Source organism: Bombina bombina, chromosome 2 (genome assembly GCF_027579735.1).
Source record: "Bombina bombina isolate aBomBom1 chromosome 2, aBomBom1.pri, whole genome shotgun sequence".
NCBI classification, from domain to species: domain Eukaryota; kingdom Metazoa; phylum Chordata; class Amphibia; order Anura; family Bombinatoridae; genus Bombina; species Bombina bombina.
This window is the reverse complement of record NC_069500.1, coordinates 429133078-429155242: the sequence shown is the minus strand read 5'-3', so window position 1 is coordinate 429155242 and position 22165 is coordinate 429133078. Positions and strand designations below refer to the sequence as shown.

The 22165-nt window shown below is 36.7% G+C and overlaps 1 protein-coding gene across 1 annotated transcript in view; it reads left to right on the top strand.

Moving 5' to 3' along the window:
• Positions 1–5394: 5394 nt before the first annotated feature.
• UPB1 (beta-ureidopropionase 1) overlaps positions 5395–22165 on the top strand; it is a 74485-nt gene continuing 57714 nt past the window's right edge. Inside the window, exons 1-5 of the mRNA XM_053701989.1 lie at positions 5395–5534; positions 6506–6677; positions 7791–7878; positions 8614–8708; positions 14877–15038. Of these exons, the coding sequence (XP_053557964.1) occupies positions 5434–5534; positions 6506–6677; positions 7791–7878; positions 8614–8708; positions 14877–15038 (618 nt within the window). The 5' untranslated portion in view covers positions 5395–5433. The remainder of the gene's footprint in view (positions 5535–6505; positions 6678–7790; positions 7879–8613; positions 8709–14876; positions 15039–22165) is intronic.

The following is a 22165-nucleotide window of genomic DNA, read 5'->3' as shown; positions in this document are numbered from 1 at the left end:
GCAACTTGGTCTTCGCTTCATACTTTTTCCAAATTTTATACTTTTGCTTCTTCGGAGGCTGTTTTTGGGAGAAAGGTTCTACAGGCAGTGGTTCCTTCCGTTTAAGTTCCTGCCTTGTCCCTCCCATCATCCGTGTACTTTGGTATTGGTATCCCACAAGTAATGGATGATCCGTGGACTGGATACACTTAACAAGAGAAAACATAATTTATGCTTACCTGATAAATTTATTTCTCTTGTAGTGTATCCAGTCCATGGCCCGCCCTGTCCTTTTCAGGCAGGTCTAAATTTTAATTAAACTACAGTCACCACTGCACCCTATGGTTTCTCCTTTCTCGGCTTGTTTCGGTCGAATGACTGGATATGGCAGTGAGGGGAGGAGCTATATAGCAGCTCTGCTGTGGGTGATCCTCTTGCAACTTCCTGTTGGGAAGGAGAATATCCCACAAGTAATGGATGATCCGTGGACTGGATACACTACAAGAGAAATAAATTTATCAGGTAAACATAAATTATGTTTTTTTTAATTATTAATATAAAAGCATTTGGGTGCCAAAAAACAAGTGTATAACACTTACCAGTATACAGATACCAAACGCCACAAAGATTTTGTAGAAAAGTAGTTTCCTCATAGAGGATTATTACACTCAAAAACCACACCAAAGTCTAAAAATGGAGTTGTGCACTCGCACAAGGAAGACATCGCTCAAACTTAGCCCCCGTGCCATCCCCTACTGATGACACTACCGAAAGATGGCGGCCCCCACAAGGAAACCGTAGGAAACAGAAATCCTGACGCCAAATTGCCAATCCAGTGACCACAGCCACCGCAAAAAAAATGGTGCTGACAGCTGGAAGGATTACCAGCTTACAATCGGCAACAGGAAGCCAAAGAAAATTTTAAGAACTTAAAGCCCAGAAGGTAGGAAACGGAGAGGGACTCCAAGCCCTGTCCACCTAGCAGGCTGGACGGAACTAGGAGGAGGATGGGGGTGTCTTCTTAAGACTTTTATGTAAATGAGGAGAGTGGATAGCTCTGTCCATGCCCCTTGGGAGAGGGGGTCTCACTGGTATTACCAGGGGCGCCAAGATATCCAGAAGGTTTTACGCCGAAATTGGCATGTTTTGAGGACTTGTGATCCTAGGGTTAAATAATTTGATAAACCCTTTATGCCTGCCTATAAAAGAGGTAGGAACTTTAAAGATACACTGGTGTGTGCAGACATCGGTCCTTCTAAAAAAAAATCTAGTTCAGAGTTATATTGGTAAGAGAAATTTGGGAAACGTTCCATGTCTGGGATGCTCTAATTGTAACAGTATTATTAAGGGGCCTGTTTTTTGTCATCCACGTACTGGACATAAAAATGAAATTAGGGGTCATTACACCTGTAATACTGATTTTGTGGTTTACTTAATCAAGTGCCCATGTGGTTTAGGGTACGTTGGCGAGACCACTCGTAGTGTCCGCGAGTGCATCAAACAGCACAAAAGTAATATTAGAACCAAGAAAATTGATGCACCTGTGGCTAATCATTTTTTGAACACATTAAAACCCCTAGGAGGGGAGGTGATAGGGTTAAGATCCTTAAAATAAGAGGTTTTTTGGATCAATAAATTAGATACTATGTTCCCAAGAGGTATGAACAAAGAATTTGACTTGCCTGTTTTTAATTTCTCTTATTGGATATATTGTATTTGTTTTTTATTCTGAGTTTGATTGTTATGTATAAATATCCATGCCTGTGTTCTCTAGTGGATTATTCTTAATAGGATTTGTATAACCAGATATGCATATAAATTGTGTGTACTCAATAAGGGGTTGGCTTAGGTATATCAGGTGTGTTGGGGGTGTGGCTTATTTAGTATTTAAGGCATGTTCTATAGAGGTTTAGCCATACATGACTAAGGACTGTGTCCGAAACGTTGTATGATACTTTGGGTCTGGCTATTTTATAAGCTGATTAAACCTGCTTGAATGAAGATTGGTGGTGCTGCAGGTTTATACATTTGGGCACTGGACATTGCGTTTAATACAGAATACACAGTGAATTTTGTTGTATTGCACCACAATTAATGTTTCTTTATACACTACCTCAATTTTTGTATTACACATATTGCACTACAAATCACAATATATATTTATTTATACACTAATACACTGCGTATTAAGCGCATCCAACATTGTTTTGGTAATGACATGGTAGAATGCCTTGATCAGTTGTTAGATTTGCTGGGTGCAAGAGCTCTGGGTGTTGCCACGGCCATCTCATTCGACGATTGGTCGAATTTTGTATATCTCCACTTCTTAGGAGTGAAGTGTAGCTCCCATGCTGCTAAGTCCTTAGTACTGGCTTTTAGTCAGGAGTAGGCGACAGGTCTTAACCATGTCTTTTGGCTTAAGAAAGGCTGGTTTTGCATTTTCAGCAGAGTCCCCTTTAGGATTCTTGAAAGCGATCGTTGCAGTGCGGTGATGGTCTGATGCGGTAGCAGTCTTCTTCACAAGATCAGGGAAAGCCTCCGCAGTTATCTCATCTTGTTGTATGATCAGCTCTTGATCTAGATGAGATCCAAGGGCATGCACCGGGGCTTCTCAGGTCACAAGATCTTTCTGTCTGTGGTCTATCATCAGTGGTATGAGTCTACCACCATGTTTCTCTACAAACCCGCTTGCTACTATGGGTAAGATGCTTTCTGTGGGTTTTGAAGTTATGAGATTGTAAAGCTCGATCTTTAGGGTTAATAGTATGGAGGCTATAGACAGATGGGAACGCAGAATAACACAGCTTATGGAAAACCACTAAGAGCCAGCTCTCTGTGGTTGAGGTGCGTTAAAGCTTTATTAACAGAATGGATGGTTCTCATCTGGAAGTTAGAGAGGTGTTGACTTTTATAGTAGAAATGCTCTACTTTGTAATCCAGGAGGCTGGGGGGAATTCATACGGTAGCCCCAGACACACGGTAAGCTATATTTGTGGATTAGATCTTCAAGGGAACCATGTAAAGATAGGCCTGCGTGGTTTTCTGAAGAGCCTAGGTCAGGTATGCAGTCAGAAATCAACTCCAAAGTCTCATACATGTTATGCCCTAGATATTTTCGCCTGAATAGGTGAATATTGACTGGCTAATTATATCCAAATATCATAAAAATAAAATTGAGACCAGGAGCTTCATCGAAAAGCGTCCTGCAGCTTCAAAAGTTGTCTCTGCCTGATGTAATCAAAATTATTCAACCCCCATTGCAAATCAGTTTTATTGTTAAAAATTACAGACTCTCAGCTGTTTGCAATGAACAAATCAAACATAGGCAATTGAAATAACTCAACACAACGAATACTTCAATTGGTTTCCCCAAATTCAACTGAAATGCAACTTTAATGATTTCTGCAGTCTCAAAATAATTTTTAGGGAAATATGTAACATTCTGACTAGCAACCTGCCTGTCTTAATATCGGATGTGATTCGGACACCATTTATAGATAAACTCAATATTGTATCTAAAAATCCACCAACCCTTGCGAATAAGCTATCACCTATCTTAGTAAATAGCCAAAGGGACATACAAAGGAATTTGCTCCGAAAAAAAATGTTACTTTTAAATGCAATATAAGATTATCTGGTACTTGCAAACATATTTTAATGGGGGACAAATTTAGGAGTTCGGCCACACATGAGGAATTCCAAATCAAACATACAAATTGTAGTACGGAATTTGTGATGTACCTTTTGAGGTGCACAATATGCAAGCTAAACCTCACAAAGTGTAAGATCAAGAATGGTGAGCACAAAAGGGACATTAAGAATTATTTTAATGATTCAAGTGTGGTGAGGCACTTTAACCCCTTAACGACCAAGGATGTGCCAGGCACGTCCTACAAAAAGTGCCAGGCACGTCCTACAAAAGGGCATAATACAAGTGTGGTGAGCAGCGGCATTTAGCTGCCTTCTAATTAGCAATGCCAAAGTCATATATGTCTGCTAATTCTGAACAACTAATCGCTAATTTTGGGGAAAAAAATGGTTTGGAAATAGCAAAGTGCTACTTGTACTTATTGCCCTATAACTTGCAAAAAAAGCAAAGAACGTGGGGTATTTCTAAACTCAGGACAAAATTTAGAAACTATTTAGCATGGTTTTTTTTTTTTGGTGGTTGTAGATGTGTAACAGATTTTGGGGGTCAAAATTAGAAAAAGTGTGGTTTTTTTCCCATTTTTTCAGCATATTTTATATTGTTTTATAGTAAATTATAAGCAATGATGAAAATAATGGCATCTTTAGAAAGTCCATTTAATGGTGAGAAAAACTGTATATAATGTGTGGGTACAGTAAATGAGTAAGAGGAAAATTTTCTGTGGTTTGTTTAGACGAGTTTTGCTTTGATTTAATATAAGCTTATTTTAGTATTGTTTACTCTGTAAACTATAGTAAACTATTGTTGCCACGGCAAACTTGTGATTGCCGATTGGTTGACTGTGGTTTAAATAGGAGAATACGAACACTGTATCCTATGACTGAGTGCCGCAGGGCACAAAACGCGTAAGAATTGGGTCTCCCCTCCTCCAGCCATTTATATTTTTAACATGTTTCAATAAATTAAATGCAGAATATCATGGGATCGAAGCAAATTTGATAATAGACGTAAATTGGAATCTTTTTTTTTTAAAAATGGTGTACTCGGTCATAATCACAAAAGAAAGGTTTTGGGTTCCATATCTCTATAACCATATCACATAGAGGAATGACCACTATAGACAAACAATGTCAGGATTTGTGAGCTTTTGAATAGGATGCTGGCCAAATAATGCTATTTTATAAAAGTGCTTGACATGCTTTAAAAAAAAAAGATGTATTTTGGAGTAACTCACAGAAGCACAGAAAGTGATATTAAATGCAAGGAGATCAGAATACTAAAAACGTATTCAGAAAAGTGATGTGAAGTGTTAATTAAAATAAATATAAATTATTTATAGTATAATTAACACTTCGTATTTGTTACATACACCTGACACGCTAATACAGGTATACATAGATCCACACAAGACCAGTGCCATAAGCAGCAAGAGGCTCTGGAAATACACAATCTGCGGTAGACAAATTAAAGAGTATGATGAGATGCGCCATATCATGATACCAACCAAAGCATACGTAGGGATACTCGGTTACAGAGATTCAAGTGTCCGACGCTCTAATAAATGCGAACATGCCCCAAAGGTCATTGACAAATGACAAGTATACTCGCGGAATCGCGGTCACAAGCTGAGCTGTACAGTGAACGCAGGAGGCGCGGTAGTAGCACGTTGCCTGCCATTAGTTGGAGTCCAGTTGCGCATGCGCACCGTTATGGGGCGGGGCCATGTCTGTAATCTGGTCACGCCCCTCATACTCAGTCCCCAAAAAGTTAGATAGACTGTCACTGACACTGTCCTATCTGTAACGATGTCCGGGGAGCTCGTGTCCTTAGAGCGGGTGCTGGAACAACATATTCCGACTGAGGAGTTGAGGGAGGTGCGGAAACTGCTCTATGGGAAGGAAATAAAGTAAGAGGACGGTGTACTCTTTGTAAGGAGTTTGTGACAGTCAGAGGAATCACTGAGTTTGAATCTATCTTTCTAGTTTAAGCTTATTTTATACAGTAGCCTGTACTGCAATATACACAAACCTACCTGCCTGTTACATACGTACATATAACTGTTGCTTAAAGGGATATTCTAGTCATGATTCAGATTGAGCATGCAAGTTGAAAAAAATCATTCTAATTTACTTTATCAATTTTTCTTGGTTAGCTTGGTATCTTTATTTGAAAAAGCAAGAATGTAAGCTTAGGAACCAGTCCATTTTTGGTTTAGCACTTGGGTAGCACTCGCTGATTGGTGGCTACATTTATACACCAATTGGCAAGTGCTACCTAGGTGTGAACCAAAAATGGGCCAGCTCCTAAGCGTACATTAATTTTCAAATAAAGATATCTAGAGAATGAAGAAAAATTGATAATATGAGTAAATTAGAAAGTTGCATAACATTGCATGCTCTAGCTGAATCATAACAGTTTAATTTTGACTAGACTATTCCTTTAGTACAAATGCTAGCAATTTACACTATTTCCTCTGGGTATACATGTAACAAGAGTGCTATATATAGTTTGTGTAGTATCCATGATTTCTGTACATCAGTGGGCATCATTTTTATTTTTTTCCTTTTTTTTATTTTTTTAACTAAAGAGACTCCCAGAGTGTTTTTCTGTTAAACAGATATTGAAGCATTATGTTACTTCTGTTTAAAACTGGTGTTGACAAATTGTTCAGTTTTTAACATAGTGTTTTCCTTTTTTTCCACCTCTGAACCCTCAGCTAGATGACATGTCACACTAATATGCATAGATGCCCCATTTGAGAATCACTGTTTACAGGTGTTTGTACAGGTGTTTGTACAGGTGTTTGTTGTGTACATTTACAGGTGTTTTTTTAGGTCTGCTATATTTACTAATATGATGCTGCCATTACTCCTACAGAACCCTTGATCTCCCTAGCAATGCTCTGCAGGCCGCCTCACAAAGGGAGTTTGAGTTGCAAGGTTATGCATTTGAAGCTGCTGAGGAGCAGCTCCGGCGACCTCGGATTGTCAGAGTGGGATTAATCCAAAATAAAATCCCACTCCCAACCACAGACCCTGTTATAGCACAGGTGAGAGGTTACATGTACTACTTTACAATAGCTGTGAGGCCCCTTTGTGTGTATAATTTATGTATGACCTGTCAGCAGTGTCTTGTGTGCTGTGAGCAGGTTCAGTAGTTTACAGGAGAGAGGTGGATGATGGACTGGGGGAAAGTCAAGTGTTCTCTTCCCTATACTGGAATGTGTGTGTGGTGGGGGGGGGGGGGGGGGGTTAGGTTTCCAGCCGACAGCCCTTGCAATCATTCCAGGAATAGACCCCTTCTTAAATTCCAAGGATTTACTGAGGGTCACAGCTTGCTGAGTGGATCTGTGATATCTAAAAAGTGAATTAGGGACAGCCACCATTTTCAAATTATTTTGACAGTGTGCAAGTTATCAAAATGGTTCTACCAACCCCTATAATGATCAGATATGAACACAAAAAGGATTGCAATAGTCCCATTGTATATAACAAAGTTGCAGACAGTCTATTTTTTAGGGTATCACATCCACAAAAATTTGTAAATTTTAAAGTTTTTTTAATTCCATGCTCTGTCTAAATCATGAAAGTTTAATTTTGACTTTAATGTCCCTTTACATTTAAATAGTTTTTATCTCAGTTTTTTTCTTTCATATGAATGATAGAAGAAAAAGCAGTGAAATTGTGAAAGTAAATTACAATTGGGTTTATTGTGCATTGTATTTATTAATGGGGCCATCATAATCAAAAATAGTCTATTATTTTTATAGCATGTAATTTTAAAACTTCCAACCCTGCACTACTTTATGTTTAACCCCCACAAAGGGGTTAACCAAACAGTAGAAATACTCTTAGGGCCAGCAGAGTCCCAAACAGTATTTCCACTGTGTGTTTTTACCCATTTGGGGAGTTAAACACACAGTAGTCTTGCTTCAACAGTCTTTAAATTACATGTGCTAACAGATTAGAGTCATTTTTTGACTATAATGGCCTTTTAAACATTTATAGGGAGTCAAATTTTCAGTTTAACGTCCTTTTCATGTAACATCAATAATTCGAACAATTACAGCTGTAGAGTCTGATGCTGCATTACAAATAATAATAATATTATGGCAGACAGTTTATGAACACTGCAATATGACACATCCAATTTGCACCCATAGGTCTCTGCCCTGCACAAGCGCATTGCTAAAATAGTCGAAGTTGCAGCCATGTGTGGTGTCAATATTGTGTGTTTTCAGGAAGCTTGGAGTGAGTATATGCAGAAAAACATGTCATAATTACAGGCACGTGCACACAACACCTACAGCCTTAGTAGGAGTTGTCCCTATATCATTTACATTTTTTATTAACCCTAACAAACAAGTAACTGGATTTACAAACTGATTATACTATTGCAATTCCCTCACTACTTTATCATCAGATCAGCTTTGTACCACCAGGTGTATCAAAATTGCAGTGTCACCCCAAATTACACCATTTTAGTCTTCTAGTAATGTTAGAGGATTGAATTGGTTTGTTAACTAAACTAACACAGGTTCAGAGGTAGCCTTGACACAAGTAAATGTGTAACATGGGCAGTTACACTGTAACCAGCACACAGGTCAGCGAGACACAGTTCTATGTACATTTTTTTACTCAGGTTGGCAAAAAGTATATTTACTGTAATCACCATAAACATCAGCAGATATTAGAGCAGCGATTGTTATTTTGCTGCATATTTTGGGGGATATGTAGAACAGCATAGCTGTAAAACCAGTGTGTTCGATGCTCTCACATAATTAATTTTCACACTATATATATATATATATATATATATATATATATATATATGTTTTATGTGATTATAAATGCTACTTTATCAATCAAAACTATGTTAAAAAAAAAATAAAAAAAGAGTAATATGAATTAGTGGATTTTTTATTCCTGTATTCCACAAATGGTTTTATTGATTCCTTCTCCCTTGATATGAATTTGTTTCCCCAGCGATGCCCTTTGCTTTCTGTACAAGAGAGAAACTTCCCTGGTCTGAATTTGCAGAGTCTGCTGAGGATGGTGCGACTACAAAACTCTGCCAAGAGGTAGGAGATTTACCAGTACACTGACCATCCTCCCTTTTATAATTATATAATTAACCTTCCCTGCTATTTAATACATTTATGCATTTCTTTAGGCCAACTAACATTACTCTTATTCGTTTTAATGAGAGTTATGAACTTATTTTCATCAGTGTTGTTTGTTTTCTATAAAGAGAGAACATACTAGGGAACAAAAGTATATGCCTGAAAGCACAAAACAGAACATGCCTATAAAAAAAGAAACTACCTCAGTGTTCCCCCATGAGCTATTAGGGTTAGATTAAGAGTGGCACACTAACTGAACTGTAGCATGTAAGTGATATATGGTATTTCGCAGCTCTTTGCTCGCAACGGAAATATTGCATGTATTATGAGCTATTATTTATTTACTTATAAAATATTTTACCAGGAAGTTGAAAGTAAACATGTTAGATTGAGCGCAATCGCATTTAACATGCGTTGGGTTAGTGCGACTTCAGAGCTCTTGTTAACTGTTTCGCCAGACAAAAAAGTTGCACTGAAAACATCAAAAATACATTTAAAAGTACAGTTACAGTCATAACGCTGTCTGACAAAAATGTAAAAAACAAGTTGCATTAAAAAGCTATAAGGGCTCAAAGATATGAGGTCTCAGGCATGCAAAGGGCTTTAACATAGAGATACATACATACACATGTCGTCTATATATATATATATATATATATATATATATATATATATATATATATATATATATATATATATATATATATATATATATATATATATATATATATATACATTCGTATGCAAAAGTTTAGGCACCCCTGACAATTTCCATGATTTTCTTTTATAAATAATTGGGTGTTTGGATCAGCAATTTATTTGATAGATCAAAATGAACTGAAAGACACATTAATATTTCAGTAGTGAAATTAGGTTTATTGAATTAACAGAAAATGTGCAATATGCATCAAAACGAAATTAGACAGGTGCATAAATTTAGGCACCATTGTCATTTTGTTGATTTGAATACCTGTAACTACCTAGCACTGATTAATTGGAACACACAATTGGTTTGTTGAGCCCATTAAGCCTTGAACTTCATAGACAGGTGCATCCAATCATGAGAACAGGTATTTAAGGTGGCCAATTGCAAGTTGTTGTTCTCTTTGACTCTCCTCTGAAAAATGGCAACATGGGTGCCTCAAAACAACTCTCAAATGATCTGAAAACAAAGATTGTTCAACATTATGGTTTAAGGGAAGGCTACAAAAAGCTATCACAGAGATTTAAGCTGTTAGTGTCCACTGTGAGGAACATAGTGAGGAAATGGAAGACCACAGGCACAGTTCTTGTTAAGGCCAGAAGTAAAATATTGAAGAGGCAAAGGATGGGGAGAACGGTCAAAAACAGCCCACAGACCACCTCCAAAGACCTACAACATAATTTTGCTGCTGATGGTGTCACTGTGCATCATTCAACAATTCAGCGTATGGGACAGTGATGCAGAAGAAGCCTTTTCTGCACACACGCCACAAACGGAGTCGCTTGAGGTATGCAAACGCACATTTGGACAAGCCAGCTTAATTTTGGAAGAAGGTGCTGTGGACTGATGAAACAAAGATTGAGTTATTTGGTCATAACAAGGGGCGTTATGCATGGCGGCAAAAGAACACAGTGTTCCAAGACAAAGACTTGCTAGCCACAGTAAAATTTGGTGGATGTTCCATCATGCTGTGGGGCTTTGTGGCCAGTGCCAGTACTGGGAATCTTGTTAAAGTTGAGGGTCGCATGGATTCCACTCAATATCAGCAGATATTTGAGAATAATGTTGAGGAATCATCACAAAGTTGAAGTTACGCCGAGCTGGATATTTCAACAAGACAACGATCCAAAACACTGCTCAAAATCTACCTCTGGCATTTATGCAGAGGAACAATATCATTGAAAATATGTGGGTTGATTTGAAGCGGGCTGTACATGCTTTGCAACCATCAAACCTAACTGAACTGGAGATGTTTTGCAAGGAGGAATGGTCCAAAATACCTTCATCCAGAATCCAGACACTCATTACAGGCTATAGGAAGCATCTAGAGGCTGTTACTTCTGCTAAAGGAGGCTCTACTAAATACTGATGCAATATTTCTGTTGGGGTGCCCAAATTTATGCAACTGTCTAATTTTGTTTTGATGCATATTGCACATTTTCTGTTAATCCAATAAACCTCATTTCACTACTGAAATATTACTGTGTCCTAAAGTTAATTGATAGATCAAAATGAAATTGCTGATCCAAACACCCAATTATTTATATTATATTATATATTTAACATTTTGGAAATATTTCATTTTGACGTCTTATTTCAAATGTTTCTGTTAATCTAAAATAGAATATTTCAAATATGTATTAGATGAAAAATGGTTGGTCATTTGTTTTAGCTTTTCTGTGGGAGTTGTAGCTATCAAATTAATCAAAATCCTCCAGCAACTTTTGAGCTGAATAAATAAAGGTATTTTTTAAATTTAGCAGCTGGATGATTCATATTATTTGGTTCTGTATATTAAAGAGACAGTATACTATAAAATTGTTTTACCCTTAATGTGTTTCCAATTACTTTTTTACCAACTGCAGAGTATAACATGTATGAGATTTTGCTTTCTAAGGTTTATTTGTGTATATTAAAGGGATACTGAACCCAAATTTTTTCTTTCATGATTCAGATAGAGCATGCAATTTTAAGAAACTTTCTAACTTCTATTATCAATTTTTCTTTGTTCTCTTGCTATCTTTATTTGAAAAAGAAGGCATTTAACCGACAACGTACGCCATACGTCCTGAAAAAAAATACACTTAACGACCAAGGACGTGTGGCGTACGTCGTAAGTCTGGAAAGCAGCTGGAAGCGATCCTGATCGCTTCCAGCTGCTTTCCGGTTATTGCAGGATGCCTCGATATCGAGGCATCCTGCAATAACCATTTTTACCCCTCCGGTGCAGAGAGAGCCACTCTGTGGCCCTCTCTGCACCGGACATCGATGGCCACATTCGTTGGTGGGTGGGAGGTGAAGTGGGAGGTGGGTGGGCGGCCATCGATGGGTTCCAAGGCAGAGAGGGGGCGGGGTCGCGCATAGACGCGCGTGCACGGGACAGAGGGCGGGCGCGTGCACGGGGAGGGAGCGGGTGGGAACCGCTACACTGCAGAAAATGAAAGTATCGTAAGTGGGAGAAAGGGGGGAGGGAATGCCCATTGAAATAAAAAAAAGTGATCTGGGAGGAGGATGCAGGATGCCTCGATGCCAGTACTTAAGATGGCGGGGACAATAGTGGGGTGAGGGAGGGAAGGGAGCCGTTTGGGAGGGATCAGGGGGTGTGATGTGTCAGGTGGGAGACTGATCTCTACACTAAAGCTAAAATTAACCCTGCAAGCTCCCTACAAGCTCCCTAATTAACCCCTTCACTGCTAGCCATAATACACGTGTGATGCACAGTGGCATTTAGCAGCCTTCTAATTACCAAAAAGCAACGCCAAAGCCATATATGTCTGCTATTTCTGAACAAAGGGGATCCCAGAGAAGCATTTACAACCATTTGTGCCATAATTGCACAAACTGTTTGTAAATAATTTCAGTGAGAAACCTAAAGTTTGTGAAAAAGTTGACTTTTTTTTTATTTGATCGCATTTGGCGGTGAAATGGTGGCATGAAATATACCAAAATGGGTCTAGATCAATACTTGGGGTTGTCTACTACACTACACTAAAGCTAAAATTAACCCTACAAGCTCCCAAATTAACCCCTGCACTGCTGGGCATAATACACGTGTGCTGCGCAGCGTCATTTAGCGGCCTTCTAATTACCAAAAAGCAATGCCAAAGCCATAAATGTCTGCTATTTCTGAACAAAGGGGATCCCAGAGAAGCATTTACAACCATTTTTGCCATAATTGCACAAGATGTTTGTAAATGATTTCCGTGAGAAACCTAAAATTTGGAAAAATGTTACTTTGTTTTTTTTTTATTTATTCACATTTGGCGGTGAAATGGTGGCATGAAATATACCAAAATGGGTCTAGATCCATACTTTGGGTTGTCTACTACACTAAAGCTAAAATTACCCCAAAAAGCTCTCTACATGCTCCCTGATTAACCCCTTCACTGCTGGGCATAATACACGTGTGGTGCGCAGTGGCATTTAGCAGCCTTCTAATTACCAAAAAGCAACGCCAAAGCCATATATGTCTGCTATTTCTGAACAAAGGGGATCCCAGAGAAAAATTTACAACCATTTATGCCATAATTGCACAAGCTGTTTGTAAATAATTTCAGTGAGAAACCTAAAGTTTGTGAAAAAAATTTGTGAAAAAGTGAACAATTTTTTTTTATTTGATCGCATTTGGCGGTGAAATGGTTGCATGAAATATACCAAAATGGGCCTAGATCAATACTTTGGGATGTCTTCTAAAAAAAATTATATACATGTCAAGGGATATTCAGGGATTCCTGACAGATATCAGTGTTCCAATGTAACTAGCGCTAAATTTGAAAAAAGGTGGTTTGGAAATAGCAAAGTGCTACTTGTATTTATGGCCCTATAACTTGCAAAAAAAGCAAAGAACGTGCAAACATTGGGTATTTCTAAATTCAGGACAAAATTTGGAAACTATTTAGCATAGGTGTTTTTTGGTGGTTGTAGATGTGCAACAGATTTTGGGGGTTAAAGTAAGAAAAAATGTGGTATTTTTTCCTCATATTTTATAAAAATTTTTTAGAGTAAATTATAAGATATGATGAAAATAATGGTATCTTTAGAAAGTCCATTTAATGGCGAGAAAAACGGTATATAATATGTGTGGGTACAGTAAATGAGTACGAGGAAAATTACAAACACCGCAAAAATGTAAAAATAGCCTTGGTCCCAAACGGACAGAAAATGGAAAAGTGCTGTGGTCATTAAGGGGTTAAGCTAAGGAGCCAGCAAATGTTTGGTTCAGAACAATGGACAGCACTTGTTTATTGGTGCTGTCCAATCAGCAAGGACAACCCAGGTTGTTCACCAAAAATGGGCCGGCTTCTAAACTTAAATTCTTGCTTTTCAAATAAACATACCAAGAGAATGAAGAAAATTTGATAATAGTAGTTAATTAGAAAGTTGCTTAAAATTGCATGCTCTATCTGAATCACGAAAGAAAAAATGTGGGTTCAGTGTCCCTTTAAATAGCTGATTTTGTGTCTTGAAGTCACAACCTAATAAAATGGGCTGAGCTTGTAGGTATAATCAGATCTAATTACATTATCACATTGTGTACATATACCTGCTTCTTTATCTTATATTTGTCTGTAAACCAATCAACAATACTTGGAGAGAAGAATGGAAAATTAACATTTTATTACCTTATCTTCTATATCTAACTGGGAGTGTAATTTCTTCTGCTGGCTGTGTTTATACAGATTATCTATAGCTTGGATTTAAGGCCAGAAACTTTCAGAATAGATGGGGACACCACAGGCTAAATCAACTATTTTAAATGCCAATATAAGGGTAAAGGAAATACTTGTAAACAATTCAGTTTTTTTTTTTTTTGTAAACTGTCCCTTTAAGGCTTGGTCAGCCTCCTCTTAAAACTGCTATCCCACAGTACAGTACTATAGACCAATACATATACTAGGAGCAACAGCAGTTCAATTAAGGACTCCAAAACAAAGAGCATATAAAGGGAAAACGACGTACATCTAAATGATGTGTACCCTTAATCTTATTAAGCTTGAATGGCATGTTACTTTTAATACTCTCTTTCAATAAGTAACACATTATTTTTAATACTCTTCTTCAATGAGTGGCACAATATTTTTAATGTCTCTCAATAGGCGATATATACTACCAGTGTTTTCTTCTGTGTAAAGCACATAAAACTAATCTGTGACTGGGCTTTATCCCAAATTGTAGACATCTGTATCCAGACCTTGAGGGTTACAGACAGGACACTATATAACTTCTTGAGCAGCAATACTGTTGACTTGATTGAACCTAATTTATTTTACCATTTGAGTATTGCTTTGGCTTCTGCCTGAGAGAGCCAAATTTGAGCGCCCTTTACATCACAGTGCTTAGCATTGCTATTCCCACTGCTTATTTTCTTTTTCTATACCTGGTAGCCTTTGTGTCACAGCTTGTAACGTGTGGTGTACTTACAGCTTGCAAGGAAGCACAATATGGTCGTTGTGTCACCTATCCTAGAGAGAGACGAGTTACATGGAGATACACTCTGGAATACAGCTGTGGTGATATCAAACAGTGGCGTGGTTCTAGGGAAGAGTCGCAAGAACCATATTCCAAGGGTGGGAGATTTCAATGAGGTGAGAATGCTGGATTTGTAATGGGGATGATATGGAGGTAAAACTAACAGGATGTATATGTTTGGGTACAAGTGTTACCTAGGAATTTATTGGTCACTGGCTGACAGGGACAATACCCACAAAACCTTGGTTTATTCAGCATAGGGACATCCTTGTGCATTTTCCAAACAACAAAGCAATGTTATACATTTTAAGCAGTATCTATTAGCTGTAATATAAATGTGCCTTTAACTTTAAAGGGACAATAAAGCCTTTTTTCTTAAAGACATTTTAATTAGCATTATAGTTTATTTTAACCGATGTTCTGTTGCTGATGAAAATTGTTTTCTGTTTGATGGGTGGGTCTCTATCCAAGAAAGCACAAAAGCCAACAGCACTCAAAAATACAGCTTTATATGGGTTTATTCAGCATTAAAAGTAGAACAGCAGCGAGGTTTCGGGTTACACACCCTTAATCATGCCCTCAAGGCATGCTGAATAAACCCATATAAAGCTGTATTTTTTAGTGCTGCTGCCTTTTGTGCTTTCTTGGATCGATTTATGGGGTTGTGTTGGGGTACCCGGTGGCAGCTTGGCACTATTATGAGCTTGTGCTGAACTACCTTTTTATTTTGGGTCACTATCCAACAATAGAGCCATGGGAGTGTTCCTTGTTTGCCAGTTAATGGAATTCCTGTTAGGTACACAACCAAAATAGTTTTAACTTAACCTTTTTCATACAAAAAAATACCTTTTACTCATGCATTTGCTTACGCCTGATAATTTTGTTTTTTTGTTTTTTTTGTTTAGTAGGCAGATTATTTATTTAGTATTATAATGGATTTTTAACTTAAATGGACATGATACCCACATGTTGAATCACTTGAAAATGATGCAGCATGGCTGTAGAAATCTGAACATTTGTATATATAAAACAAGGAAAATATTTTACCTCAAAATTTCCTCAGTATCTCATTATAAAAGAATTTTAAGTAGCCACTGAGGATGCTAGTCCTGGGACTTACAAGATAGAGATCACAGTAAAGCAAAGTGTGACATCAGCACTGAAGCTGATGTAGCTACATGATAACTGTTCACACTGCACTTATTAGTGTCAACTGAAGAAATTTTAAGGTAACATAACTTTAAAAAGGAAGCTATGCTGCATCCCTTTCAAGTGCTTCAAAATATGGGTATCATGCACCTTTAAAAGATGCTGTGTGCATAGGTTGTGTAACATAGGTTAATATAAAATGCATTAGGGGCCTACATGGTAGCTTTCAGGTCTTAGGACATGGTTTAATAGAATCCTGGGATACAGCACGCATTTTTTCTACAGACTGGATGAATATTTATACATTGGGGTGTAAGGATCTGAAAATAAGTTCTGAAAAACAACTGAGCTATACACCTTTAAATTGAGACATGCATTAACAATCTAGCTTTTGGCTCTGGCATACTATTTGAAAAAAAGTGAAAAAAATCTCCTGAAAAAAACCCTGTATATTATACAAGAAGGGACATACAAAAACTCCTCTAATGTTTAAACTTAAGAAACCTCCAGTGGACAGTGCCAGATGCAATAAATAAATATCAAACGGAAAAAAAAGAGAGCATCTCCTACACTTCATTACAACTCCATAGAATTGCACCCTAAATGCTACCCCACAACATGAGTGTGATGAAAAAGATATAAAACATAACATTTATTCATACAGTTTAAAAAAAACACTACAAAAAGATAAAACACAAGTAAAAACAGTGAGTACACGACTCCCCTGTAAATCAAAAACCTAATTGAAATATGAGTGCTAATTATTAGGCATGTGCTTTCATACTGTGTGTTAGGAAACAAATGCTGAATATGGCTGCAGCCAGCTGCATTCACCTATTTTTGGAGTCAGATTTCTTCTTGTGAAAGTGCAACACACTAAGATCTGTGCTCCAAAAATAGCCAAATGATGCGGCTATATTCAGTATTTATTTCCTAACAAATAGTCTGAGGTCTCACAATAGTACTAAAAAAGGGTAGTATAATAGTAACAGTGTTTATGAACTTATTTTATTAACACAAGTCAGCTTATAATGCAAGGCAGTAATTTAACTATAAACCCATTACTTATCTTCGGGTTTCGAATAAGGCATTAATATCAGCTTACAATGGCAGACACAAACATCACAGCTATGTGCAGCATCATCTCAGTGGAAACCATGCAGCAGATTTCACAGGTGCTAATGTCTGAGACCTCTCTCTAAGATGTTGCCCATGGTCTCTTTCCCCCCTCTAAGCAATTCTAATAATTTATGTACAGTTTAGCAGACGAGTCTAATGATATGTAAATCATATTTTTTCATGTAGCGAGTGTTTAGCAAAATAAGAGTGTTCTCAAAACAAACAAATATTCTCATAGCAAAGCATAGCACTATCTCTCTTGAAATGTGACATCTTACTTTTTCTAGATAATAACACTGCTATGAGAACAGATGGGCATAGTGAAACAGAGTAATGTATTTCTTAAAGACAATACTCTTAAAGGCATGTATGTGTATATATGTACTATATATGTATGCATACTGTATATATGTTATGAGAGGAATTACTAATTATCTATCCCCTACAGGTGAATAGATACAAGGGGGCTCTGATAAAGTTATACACAAATAAATGTATATGTATACCATAAAACACTCAATATATGCTTGTGGCTATACAATCAGTAGAGTATATGGTACTAATAATAATAATAATAATGAGTCCAAAAACATGGATCAAAAGTCCCAGATAGAATTACGGCTGCGCTCCTGTAGATGATCCTGGGTCATCAAGGCTGTATAGGAAACAAAAGAGAGAGACAGGAGGCGCCTCATAGGGTAAATAATGAAACCAAACATATGTGTCTCTGATATGTAATATTTGTGGGATATGTGATAATCCTAATAGAGGCTTGTGAAAATAGGGACCTATATGTGTATAAGCATATATATATAACTAGTAAACCTATATAAAATATCTAACATCTATGTAGAAAAAAGAAATATATATATATATATAAACAATATATATTTGTGATTAAGTGTGTGTCTAAAAGAAGTACCTGTAAGTGTGTGTGTGTGTGTATATATATATATATATATATATATATATATATATATATATATATATATATATATATATATATATATATATATATATATATATATATATATATATATATATATATATATATATATATATATATATATATATATATATATATATATATATATACTAAAGATATAAAAGAGCAATAAAGTGTATAAGTACCCATAAAGTGTAGTATGATATGGGCCTATAAAGAGATCATATAAGAGAAAAAAAAAGTGATACATAAAAAATTAAGTGGACTCAAAAGGGGTCCCATAGGACTTAATGTTTGCAACTTGTAGATCCAATCAGTTTCTCGTTGTCTCAATCGATTAAACCAATTGTAAAAGGATGATGGTTTAATTTGTTCAATAGGCATAATCGAAAAAATATCAGGGTTGCATTTATGATATTTTTGGCAATGGGCTACAACACTATGAGCTTTCACAATTTTTTTTCATATTGTAGTAATGTTCATTCCATTTAGTTCTTATGGTCCGACCGGTACGCCCTACGTACTGTACCCGGATCGACATGTCAACAGATATATCATGTATTCTGAGTTACATCTCAGATGTTTATTAATAAAGAATATTTGTTGTATAGTATTGGATTTTAAAGTGGTTTGACCTTGTAGTATAAATGGACACACTACATTTCTTTTTGTGACATTTGAAGGCCCCTTTTTTAGGTAATAACTACGATATTCCAAATTTGCTAGAGTTTTTTTTTTTTTTTCCTTATTTATTTTTAAGTGTTTGAGCTCTTTTAAAGATACATTTTAGTTTTTTCGCCCACTAAGGTTTTAAGAATAGGATCTCTAAGTAGTAGGTGCCAATGTTTCTGAAGTATATTTTGAATCTTCTTATGATTTAGATCTAGTAATAAAGATGGTATTATTAGATGCAGATTGAACCTTGGGTTTATCAGTAGTAGTTTTTTGGAAAAGACCATCTCTATCGAAAGCTCTGGCTTTAAGGTAACCCTCAGTGACTAGTTTGGGGGGGGTATCCTTTTTTTTAAAAATCTATCAGTCAGAATGTTACTTTGTTTATCATAGTTTTGAATAGAACTACAATTCCTGCGCATTCTGAGGAATTGTCCATAGGGGACATTAATCTTTCAAGGTGAATGGTTATTACTATTGTAATGAAGGTAGCTATTACTGTCTACAAGCTTAAAATGGTTTTTGGACCCTATGTTCCTACTACGGTTAGAAAATAAAACCAAGTTTAAATATACTATAGAGGTCGGGTCTATGAGGTTAGTGAAAGATAACCCCATGTTATTTGTGTTAAGGTGCGAAACAAAGGCAGCTGCAGAGTCTGCAGTGCCCCGCCAAATAAATATCAGATCGTCGATATAACGGCCATAGAAGACCAGGTTCGCCCTGTAAGAGGAACTATACACATATATGTGCTCAAAATATCCCATATATAAATGTTTGAAACTCGGGGCGAACCTGGTCCCCATGGCCGTACTTTTGATCTGTAGATAGTATCAATCTTGAAACAAAAAATAATTATGAGTAAGAATAAACATAATTAGTTCAATAATATATTGATTCTGTAAAATAGAAATATAGGGGTCTTGTTCAAGATACCATCTAATAGTTGATATTCCCTGGTCATGGGGAATATTAGAGTATAATGAATTGACGTCACAAGTCATCCATAAAGAGTCCTGTTTAAAGGGATACTGAACCCAAATTTTTTCTTTCATGATTCAGATACAGTATGCAATTTTTAGCAACTTTCTAATTTACTTCTATTATCAATTTTTCTACATTCTCTTGCTATCTTTATTTGAAAAAGAAAGCATCTAAGCTAAGGAGCCAGGGAATTTTGGCTTCATGACCAGCACTTGTTTATTGGTTCTGTCCAATCAGCAAGGACAACCCAGGTTGTTCACCAAAAATGGGCCGGCATCTAAACTTACATTCTTGCTTTTGAAATAAACATACCAAGAGAATGAAGAAAATTTGATAATAGGAGTAAATTAGAAAGTTGTTTAAAATTGCATGCTCTATCTGAATCACAAAAGAAAATATTTGGGTTCAGTGTCCCTTTAAATGACAATTTGGCTAACTTGGATAGCAAGTCAGAGGAATCTCTGATGTATGATTCTAATCCTATCACATATTTGTGAAGAAAATCGTCAATATATGCAGATAAATTATCAGTAAGGCTCCCAATACCGGCAATGATGGGTCATCCGGGGGGTCTTATCTTATGCTTATGGATTTTCGGTAGGTGGTAATAAAATGCCACATTGGGTTTTACAGGGATAATATAGTCTCTTATACACACACTTAATCACAAATATATATTTTTTATATATTTCTGTATTCTACATAGATGTTAGATATATTAGATATTTTATATAGGTTTACCAGATAGATAGAGATATATATTATATTATAATATATATATATATATATATATATATATATATATATATATATATATATATATATATATATATATTATATATATATATATATATATATATATATATATATATATATATATATATATATATATATATATATATATATATATATATATCTCTATCAGTTGTGCTCATAAGTTTAAATACCCTGGCACAATTTATGATTTTTCAGAGAATATGAATGATAAAACAAATGCTTTTCTTTCACTCATGGTTAGTGTTTGGCTGAAGCCATTTATTATCAACCAACTGTGTTTACTCTTTTTAAATCATAATGACAACAGAAACTACCCAAATGACCCTGATCAAAAGTTTACATACCCTGGTGATTTTTGACCTGATAACATGCTCACAAGTTGACACAAAGGGGTTTGAATGGCTATTAAAGGTAACCATCCTCACCTGTGATCTGTTTGCTTGTAATTAGTGTGTGTGTATGAAAGGTCAATGAGTTTCTGGACTCTTGACAGACCCTTGCATCTTTCATCCAGTGCTGCACTGACATTTCTGGATTCTGAGTCATGGGGAAAGAAAAAGATTTGTCAAAGGATCTGCTGGAAAAGGTAGTTGAACTGTATAAAACAGGAAAGGGATATAAAAAGATACCCAAGGAATTGAGAATGCCAATTAGCAGTGTTCAAACTCTAATAAAGAAGTGGAGAATCAGGGGTTCTGTTGAAACCAAACCACGGTCAGGTAGACCAACTAAAATTTCAGCCACAACTGCCAGGAAAATTGTTCGGGATGCAAAGAAAACCCCACAAATAACTTCAGGTGAAATACAGGACTCTCTGAAAACATGTGGTGTGGCTGCTTCAAGATGCACATTAAGAAGGCACTTGAAGAAAGATGGGCTGCATGGTCGAGTCGCCAGAAGAAAGCCATTACTACGCAAATGCCACAAAGTATCCTGCTTACAATACAGCAAACAGCACAGAGACAAGCCTCAAACCTTCTGGCACAAAGTCATTTGGAGTTATGAGACCAAAATTGAGCTTTTTGGCCACAACCATAAATGCTACATTTGGAGAGGAGTCAACAAGGAGTCCTACTGTGAAACACGGAGGTGGATCGCTGATGTTTTGGGGATGTGTGAGCTACAAAGGCACAGGAAATTTGGTCAGAATTGATGGCAAGATGAATGCAGTATGTTATCAAAAAATACTGGAGGAAAATTTGCATTCATCAGCCCGGAAGCTGCGCATGGGACGTACTTTGACATTCGAACATGACAATGATCCTAAACGCAAGGCCAAGTCGACCTGTCCATTGGCTACAGCAGAATAAAGTGAAGGTTCTGGAGTGGCCATCTCAGTCTACTGACCTCAATATCATTGAGCCACTCTGGGGAGATCTCAAACGTGCAGTTCATGCAAGACAGCCCAAGAATCTACAGGAACTGGAGGCTTTTTGCTAGGAAGAATGTGCAGCTTTACCATCTGAGAAGATAAAGAGCCTCATCCACAAATACCACTAAAGACTTCAAGCTGTCATTGATGTTAAAGGGGGCAATACATGGTATTAAGAACTGGGGTATGTAAACTTTTGATCAGGGTCATTTGGGTAGTTTCTG